Raw genomic sequence first — 9,295 nt, 5'->3', positions numbered from 1 at the left:
AACATTCGTTTAACTTATGGGCATTAACATGGTCTAGCGCACCAACCATCTAGAGCTAAAAGTCTCCTGGACCCAGAAAATTCCCATACTGATGAAGGGACTTAATGAAGAATGCTTTTGCTTAGCTTACTATAATTACAGTAACAACGAAATGCAAAGGTTTTTCCAAGTTCTCGTTACAACAATGAAAAAAATGAATTACAATAGTGCATTTCACTCAGCGATACAACTAATTATCATACACCAGTTCTCTACTTCAATCAATCTCGCCATTGTGTCGTCCATAGCAACATAGGAGTAAGCGGTACCTTATACCCGGGCGTCGGAGGGGGGCGGCGTGGGGTGGCACTGGCCGGCGCGGGGGAGGCGGTGTCGGGCAGCGCTCGGCAGCGGCGGCGGAGGGCCGAGGTGGTGGCGGAGGGGGGGCGGCGGCGGAGGGGGTGCAGGGCCGCGGGCCGAGGCGGCGGAGGGGCGCGGTGGCGGAGGGGCGGCGGCGGGCCGAGGCGACCGGCCGAGGCGGCGCTGGCGGCGGATGGGCCGGGGGTGATGGCGGCAGAGGGGCGCAGCGGTGGAGGGGGGCGGCGGGCCGAGGCGGCGGAGGGGCGCGGCGGCGGGCCGAGGCGGCGCTCGCGGCGGATGGGCGCGGGGGCGCTGGCGGCGGAGGCGGGGCGGCGGCGCTGGCGGCGGGGGGGGGGGGGGTGGGGGCGCGGGCCGAGGCGGCGACGGACGGGGGGCGGGGGCGGGCCGAGGCGGCGGCAGCAGGAGGGGAGTCGCGCGCGGGACAGTTTTCGATCTGTCCCCGCGCGCGGGGTGGGGAAACCCTATATTCGCAGCATTGCCGAGTGTGAGATCTTTGCCGAGTGTCAAATCTAGAACACTCGGCAAACCAATTGTTTGCCGAGTGTGAGATCGAGGAACTCGGCAAACACGTGGTTTGCCGAGTGTAAAGCATAGACACTCGGCAAACACCTGAAATTTTTTTTTACTACATATTCACTAAATGAATTAGAAATAGCAAACGGGTCCAGAAAAATACCAAATTTTAACATCGAATATGCTATGTTGTATGTTGAGTGTAGAAAAAGTTTCAAGGTCAAACGATGATTCAAACGTCACTTCGGGTTCAAACCTAATCCGTTCCCTCTCGAAACCACAATTCTTCCTGGGAGATGCTTAAATTTCTAAGCATCGTACGTGACAACTTTTGCGAAACCTTCTCAATTTTTTTATCTCAGCCTCTACGTATCATATAATACCACTATGGCAAGTCTCATGTTTTTCTGACTTCGTTTGCTTTTTTTAGAATTAAAAAACCAATAAGCTACATGTTGCTGGTCGAGTGTTGCCGCCCAGATGTTTCAAATTTCTTTTCATTTCTTGGGTAAGGCCTAAAAATAGACTCAAAAATATGAATATGATTTTTCTACCCATTTTTGTTCATTATTTCATGTACTTGCAGATCAAATTTGACTTATATCCATTAAAAGCCTAGAAATGCACTTAATGAATTAAAAATAGCAAACTGACCCAGAAAAATGCCAAATTTTAACATCGAATATGCTATGTTGTATGTTGAGTGTAAAAAAAGTTTCAAGGTCAAACGACGATTCAAACGTCACTTCGGGTTCAAATCTGATTCGTTCCCTCTCGAAACCACGATTCTTCCTCGGAGATGCTTCGGTTTCTAAGCATCGTACGTGACAACTTTTACGAAACCTTCTCAATTTTTTATCTCGGCCTCTACGTATCATATCATGACACTATGGCAAGTCTTATATTTTTCTACCCATTTTTGTTCGTTATTTTATGTACTTGCAGATCAAATTTGACTTATATCCATCAAATAATTTCTTATGAAAAAGAGTTGTCCATAAAGTTAGATTTCGATGGAACATAGCAAACATGTTATCCATCCAAGAATCGCCAAATGAAGTCACTTTTTTGTTCCACCACTTCTCACTATGCTACCAGCTACCTCCTCTGATGCACTTAACGATGAACCAAGCAAAACCCATAGATCAGAAGGGCAGCTTAGTGTGTCAAGCTAATCTACTTTTGCTTCTTCCACTTGGCAAGCATTGAAAATTCCTTTTTTAAGGCAAGGAAGAAGAATTGTTATTCTCTTTCAGAGCACAACTGATTCCAAGGGCCGCTCCCAGGAGTCCACATCTGCTGCATCTCAATCTTGAAGCACGACTGAATTCTAACTCCAAGTTCATAACAATATCATTCTTAAATCATACTGTAGTAGTATCGGAATCGATGTGGCGGCCTTTGGTTGGTTGTTATTACGAGAAAGAAAAGAGAACAAAAGGAAACCAAAAAGGAAATAAATAAAAAAAAGGTTTGCCGAGTGCTTAATATCGAGCACTCGGCAAACATTTATGTTTGCCGAGTGTCCGTTAGACGACACTCGGCAAAGGGGTGACTCGCCGTCAGCCGCCGAACGGAGGGACACGTGGCGCGCTGTTTGCCGAGTGCCCGAATTCGCCGAGTGTTTGTTCTCAATTTTACCGAGTGCTATGGTTTGCCGAGTGATTTTTGATGTATTTACCGAGTGCCTATTTGTTTGCCGAGTGCTTTCGTCCGGCACTCGGCGTAGGTGGTTGTTTGCCGAGTGCCCGATATATAGCACTCGGCATACATGTAGGCACTCGGTATACACATCGTTTCCGGTAGTGCCCTCTTCCCGCTCTTCATCAGCGACACCAACAAGAACCTCGTCTTCGTCTACAATTGCGCGGTTCCTCCTAGCGTACAGCTGCAAAGGCCATGCGCTAACCACACAATGGGAGCTTACATCTCCGAGGGCGCCGGGCCGTGGGGAGTTCCGACGACCTGCAGCTCTGTGAGCGTGCCGGTGCGCGGGTTCCACGATGGAATGGAGCCAGCTCGTGACCACGAGCGATTGATCAGCGACGGGCTTCTCTTGGAGTGGCCGCCGACGGGAGACTGTGCTGCCTGCAAACGGGGCGGATGGGAGTGCAGGTTCGTCCAACGTTCGTTCCAGTGCGCCTGCCCCGACGGGCTGCCCTGCTCTAGCACTCTTCGAGGTAAGGAGCGTCAATTTGTTGCCTTGCATTGGTGTAATTTTTCATTGGGCTCTCTTGGCCAACAGGAATTTGAAGTGAGCCTAAATTTTCTTCGACAAACTTTTGAGAACATCTTTGGGACTTCGAGCGTAAAACACAGGATCTTGCTAATTTCACTGTAATATCAATCAGACCTAGTTTTAAGTGGAATGCTTATTCAAATGTCAGAGATGTCTTCAGATATAGTACTAAAACTTCTCTGATATTCCTTTGGTTAATCAAGCTCATGTGCTATTGCAGGTGTCGCCAGTACTGCCAGGAAGATAATCATAGGTATGCCAAAATCATTTAGTACACATTGACTATTAACATAAACGTTTTAAGCAAGCAGCCAGCCCTTAATTGTGTTATCTGAGGGCATCCACTATCTTTTCACACCGTAGCTTTTTAGTACCTTGTAGCAAGAGAACCGAGTCTAGCCTGGTTGGTAGAGGATCCCGGGAGGAGTCTGCCTACCCGGGCGCGCACAATAATATCATATGGATATGAGTGGCGGAGTCAAAAATTAAATCAAGGGGAACGGAGATCTAGTTCAGATTTCACAATTGACAGTGAAAAAGTACTTGCGTGAGATTGTGAGAGCAACACAATAGACGTGATCAAGTGGTTTTCTGTAACTCAATTAGGGCTTATGGGCTGCTCATTTGCGGCCGAACAATTAACAAACTGAATGTTATCACGGTTATGTACTCATTCATGATAGATCCAGCTTCCCATTCTCACTTATTTCTTCTACCTTGGACTATAAGACTTTCAACCACACACTAACTTGGGGCACTGGGGAAAGGGGCGACCCCTCCCTTGCCCCCGTTGATCCCCTCGTGCTGAATCCACCCCTGGACATAAGCCCCTGTCGCAACTGAAAAAAAGTACCTTGTAACAAGAAAGATCTTTAAGTTCTTAGGAATTTAATCTAAAGTTACATCCGCTTCAATCTCAGCATTGACGGTAGCAACTGGAATCGTGGCCACTACATGTATTACTTGTGCGGTGATATGGTATGGGAAGGATAACAAACTACAGGGTTTGTTTTTCGAAAAGACTAGCAACATGGAAATGAACATTGAAGACTTGATCAGATCGCATGGATCCCTGACTCCTAAAAGATACAAGTACTCAGAGGTAACATCTTTCCTCAGTAATAAGCTTGGAGAAGGTGGCTATGGTACGGTTTTCAAAGGAAGACTACATGATGGTCGTCTTGTTGCTGTGAAGTTACTGCATGACTCCAAAGGAAATGGAGAGGAGTTTGTGAACGAGGTTATGAGCATTGGCAGGACCTCGCATGTTAATATTGTTTGCTTGTTTGGGTTTTGTTTGGAGGGTTCAAAACGAGCTCTTATCTATGAGTACATGTCAAATGGTTCTTTGGATAAGTACATTTATTTAGAGAATCCTAAAGGAACTTTAGGATGGGAAAGGCTCTATAAAATTGCAATTGGAATAGCCCGAGGGCTAGAATACTTGCACCATAGTTGCAACACACGAATTGTTCATTTCGATATCAAGCCTCAAAATATCCTTTTGGACCGGGACTTTTGCCCAAAAATTGCAGACTTTGGTTTGGCCAAATTGTGCCGCGCAAAGGATAGTAAGCTTTCAATGCCTTGTGCTAGAGGAACAATTGGCTTCATTGCCCCTGAAGTTCTCTCCCGAACCTTTGGAGTTGTCTCAACAAAATCAGATGTTTATAGTTATGGAATGATGCTGCTAGAGATGGTCGGAGGCCGGAAAAATGTGAAATCAATGGTTGAAAAGTCCAGTGAAAAGTATTTTCCAGATTGGATTTATGACCACTTTGTTCAAGATGATGGATTACAAGCTTGTGAAATCACAAGTGAAGTCGTAGAAATCGCAAAAAGGATGACCTTAATTGGTCTGTGGTGCATACAAGTATCACCTGTGCATCGCCCTACAATAACCAACGTTTTGGATATGTTCGAAAGGATAGATGAATTAGACATGCCACCGAAGCAAAACTTCTGCCAAATACTGTAAGACATTGCAGTTCACATTTATGTCGGTTTTTTTGTTACATTTCTAAAAAACTGATCTCCACTTGCTTCTCCTTTTTCCCAGCGAAGATTCTGCTCACAATTTGAGTGCAGAAAGTGCAAGTGCTACCAACTTAGTGTAGTGTAGGTTGAGGGAGCCTGGTGACTGAAAAAAATTATAAACAAATCTCTGAGAGGGTACCTACAGGTGCAGCAGTGTATAATCAAAAGAAAATTCTTTCTGCCTTGATGTTTCAGGAGTCCCCTTATCTCACCAAGGCTAAATTTAAGCAATGCAGAAGCAATTTGGCATTGTTGTATCATAACTCATGACATTCCTTCAAATGAGCTAGGGTTGAGGGTGTGGATGTATGTCCAGATACCACCCAAATTCAAAATGTTCTTTGATGCAACCGAGTGTCTATTTTTTTTCTTTATTAATTAAATAAACATGTAGTTCTTCCTACATGTGTTTGATCTTTTCTTAATTCCCATGTGTTTTTTTAGCGGAAGGGTCGAAAATCAACTAGGTGGTACTTTTCATGGAAAATTGCCCAAAATAGTGAAGTATCCTTCGGTAATTTGACACCATGCAAACTAACCCCAACTTTTCTATTGATGATTTTATTTCTCTCAAGCACCACTGTCTCCATACCAGTATCAAGTTAGTCGGACATATTCCTCCGCATTACTTACCAATTTATATGCCTTAGTATCAAGTTGGATATGAAGCTGATCATCAAGATTCAAAGCCATGATGTGTAATATGGACCAATAACAAGCATGAACCTTGCTATGACTGCCCGGAGCACAAAATTCCTCAGAAGCAGACAACTTTAGATGATAGATATACACGACTAGTGCCTTCTAAACTTGTCAAGACATAGAGCTTTAAAGATAGAACTGCACAGATAGTCCCATCTAAACGCATTCTCAATATAGAGGTCATTTAGGATAAAAATCTCCTGTAAATTCAGGTATATCTGTTTAGCTAAAGTATTTCCGTAGTACTTCTCTATCAACTATAATTAAATGCCAAATATTAAAGAACGTTTTTCATCAAACAAGCATATGTAATAGGCTAATCGTATTGAACCAGTGCGAGAAATACTAGTAACCGGTAAGTTCATCGCAAAGTCAGTGCGAATTAGTTACTTGTTCCATACTTCCATGGTAGCTTCCTGTACTCAAGAAACAGGGGCATCCCTCCAGTAGCAATTTATTTACCACGCCTCTCCAGCTGTAATATTATTCCCTGTGCTTGCATAGCTCGTCTAGGCAACTTTCTACGTATGTACGCTGTATCCCATACCAGTGCCCCGTAGCTGTAGGTACCAAGAGCTGAACAGAGAGACTTTAGGGTGAGGTCAAATAACAATAGAAGGCTTGTCTCTCATCTGTAAAAGGACTTGCGAACTTGACTCTGGCCAGTGCTCCAACGTTGGAATTCCAATGCACCTGCCAGGACGCCCACGGCAGATGACTGTGATCCTCCCATCGCAAGTCTGCAACTAACAGTCAGGATAACTGGAGTCACCGTAACCAAGTCCAGCTAACAAAAGCTAAGACCACTCAGACGGTCAGACTTCCGTAAATGGAAGCCTCCAAAGGACTAGATGCTGACAGTGACTGGACTAAGCTGGTCGACAAAGACCATGGCTGTTGGTCTAAAATCCTTGCGAGCGCACGCGAGGATCGCTGCTCTTGACCACTCACGCGAGGACTTGGAAACATACACAGGAGAAGAAGCTAACACTGTTCACCTCCTCCACGCAATGGAGAGAAACACACACGTAACGCACAGGGATTACAAAACACTGTACACAAGCTAGCACGTAACGCACAGGGATTACAAAACACTGTACACAAGCTCATCTAGCTTCCAAGGATTTTAGACCAACAATGGCGTTGCGTAAGAAAGCATACCTGATCGGTCTCGGTGCGGTGGCTCAGACTTCAGTCGGTATCACACCTCCGTAATCAAAGACTTGCCCGTCAGGCACGCTGCTGCTGAATGATCGTTCAGCCTCCATCCCATTCCCACCTCCTCGTATGCGTCTCTAAACTCTGTATCGTCCACACAATTCATGGCCTCCACTACAATGTCCCCGGCCAGCTTTCTCTTGTTGTGTTTAGCTCTCTCCCAGATACCAGCCGTCGAACCAGATGAGCAAGGAGCGGGCTGCTCGCCCAGGACATGCGGCAACCTGACTATCTCGGACCCATTCGGGTTCGTCCCGGAGCAGGCAATTGATACGTCTTGCGGTCAGCTGGGCTTCGAGGTCCATTGCAACAACAGCATTCCATACCTCGGGTACTACCGGCGCAAGTATCGGTTCCGGATCCTCGACATCTTCTACGACAACAGATCCTTGATTGTCGCCGATATCCACAAGCTTGAGGACTTCAGTGGATCCGACTCCAAGGGCTGCCATGTTCTGACTGCCAACACCTCCTCCAAAGTGGGCCTTCCATTCTCGATCAGCCCCGTCAATCTGAACCTCATCTTCTACAACTGCGCCAAGACACCGGAGTCTCCATGGCAGGATAGGGGGCTTGTGGAGACCAAGTGCGGCAGCAACTTGCTTGTTCGCATCGGAGGGCATTACGATGACTCCAGCAACTACCAGCAGTACTCGGTGGAGGGCTGCAGCACTACCCTTGTGCCAGTGCTGGGGACATCTGCCAAGGCGAACGCGAGCAACTACGAACAACTCATCAGCGATGGCTTCCTCTTGACGTGGCAGCCGTCATCTGGTAAGTTCACTTGTGAGATCATTAAGATCAAATTGTTAGATTATATAGTAACGATCCGGATGGATCCGCCTGATACAGTAGTGCAGAATTAGTTTCTATTTTATCTTTAGGATTGCTTGAGATTTAAGTTACCATGTATTCTATATAAATAGCATACGAGACTCAATATAAATCATCTACATCTATTGAAGTATATTCATATTCCTATATGGAATTGAGCCGATGCCGCTCCTAAGCCGCCGTCTCCACAGCTTTCGTCGTGCCGCCCCTGGGAGATGATTCGATCTCCATGACCTCTCACGGGGCTTGCACAAAACGTAGTTTAGTGTTCATGTCGCAGATGCAAAGACCAACTACCACCTATTAGAGTTTTTCTTGATCATCTTTAGATTGTATTTTCTCTATTTTTTTCGATCATAGATCGGTTTGTTTCTCCCTGTCGATGTTCCTCACCTCTAGACTTCATTGCCTCGGCTTCGACTTCTCTAGCTCCTCCTCTCCTTCGATGACGCAGTGGCATTACACGGGTCACTGGTCGACAGGGCCCTAAGCCATGACCTTTCGAGTGCCCCGTCTGCCATCGTCATCACGTCAGATTGTCATTGTCAGAGCTTCATCCGCAAGCACGAGCCCGTCACACCATAGGAACAAGGTTGTCGCTGCATCGCCCATCGTGGCTACGCATCATCACTCGTGGTCACGCCATCATTACCGGGGTCGCTGCCTCTCCAAGGCAGTGGCTCCACCCCCATGCGGCTCGTCCTCGTCACCAGGCCAGATATTGCTCTGAGTTAGCGCCTTTCTCCGACATCCCCAGGTCACCGCTGCTAGTCGAGGTCCTCGGGTGGGTCAACCTGATTTTGTGCATGTGTGTGATCATATTGGTGATTTGGACCTGCATCCTACTCCACAGTTACGACCACAGTCACCTCTCTCTCGGCTAACTCGGCAATAAAAGGGTTATCATCATCTTGAGCAAATCATTGGCTTCCACTCTAGTCTGAGTGTTCACATTGCTCACGCTACAACTGCCTGGGGGGAGGGTAAGGATCTGGATGATCAGGATGTTATGGTAGAATATGAGTACTTTTCATCTTATATCTAGGATTATTTAAGATCTAAACCACTATATACTTTATATAAATAACTCACAAGACTCAATACAAATCATCCACATCATTATAGTATATTCATATTTCTACGCAAATCAATTTATCCCGGGCATGCATTTGGTATGCTGCAAAAGTTCAGATTCTTGTAGTGCAATTGATAATCCAAAAATCTTTTGTCAACTAGCATGCCAGTAGGACATTCTGACATAATCTCGGGTTCTGGCATTAACATTCTTCTGAAGGCCCCTAGCTCCAACAAACCTCATAGGTGAACTTACACTCGTCTACTTATTTATTGTAACTTATGAAGGAAGTAGGTGTAGGATTGACTACACGCAAA

The 9,295-nt window shown here is 46.0% G+C and overlaps 2 protein-coding genes across 2 annotated transcripts; both read left to right on the top strand.

Moving 5' to 3' along the window:
- The first annotated feature begins 2,702 nt into the window (after nucleotides 1–2,702).
- LOC133896805 (uncharacterized) lies at nucleotides 2,703–3,662 on the top strand. The gene is made up of 2 exons (XM_062337479.1): nucleotides 2,703–3,053; nucleotides 3,333–3,662. Exons 1-2 carry the CDS (start codon nucleotides 2,789–2,791, stop codon nucleotides 3,392–3,394), a joined length of 327 nt encoding a protein of 108 aa, XP_062193463.1. The 5' UTR covers nucleotides 2,703–2,788; the 3' UTR covers nucleotides 3,395–3,662.
- Nucleotides 3,663–3,800: 138 nt separating this feature from the next.
- Nucleotides 3,801–5,290, top strand: LOC133896727 (LEAF RUST 10 DISEASE-RESISTANCE LOCUS RECEPTOR-LIKE PROTEIN KINASE-like 2.1). The gene is made up of 2 exons (XM_062337363.1): nucleotides 3,801–5,086; nucleotides 5,172–5,290. Exons 1-2 carry the CDS (start codon nucleotides 4,143–4,145, stop codon nucleotides 5,227–5,229), a joined length of 1,002 nt encoding a protein of 333 aa, XP_062193347.1. The 5' UTR covers nucleotides 3,801–4,142; the 3' UTR covers nucleotides 5,230–5,290.
- The last annotated feature ends 4,005 nt before the right edge of the window (nucleotides 5,291–9,295 follow it).

This window comes from Phragmites australis, chromosome 1 (genome assembly GCF_958298935.1).
Source record: "Phragmites australis chromosome 1, lpPhrAust1.1, whole genome shotgun sequence".
Taxonomy (NCBI): Eukaryota; Viridiplantae; Streptophyta; class Magnoliopsida; order Poales; family Poaceae; genus Phragmites; species Phragmites australis.
This window is presented reverse-complemented; position numbering and strand designations above follow the sequence as displayed.

What these genes read in the sequence shown, in the direction of transcription:
- LOC133896805 (XM_062337479.1), top strand. Translation starts at nt 2,789, where the DNA reads ATGGGAGCTTACATCTCCGAGGGCGCCGGGCCGTGGGGAGTTCCGACG. An exon ending in CTGCTCTAGCACTCTTCGAG is followed by an intron (nt 3,054 to 3,332) that starts GTAAGGAGCGTC and finishes GTGCTATTGCAG; the next exon opens with GTGTCGCCAGTACTGCCAGG.
- LOC133896727 (XM_062337363.1), top strand. Translation starts at nt 4,143, where the DNA reads ATGGAAATGAACATTGAAGACTTGATCAGATCGCATGGATCCCTGACT. An exon ending in CAAAACTTCTGCCAAATACT is followed by an intron (nt 5,087 to 5,171) that starts GTAAGACATTGC and finishes CCTTTTTCCCAG; the next exon opens with CGAAGATTCTGCTCACAATT.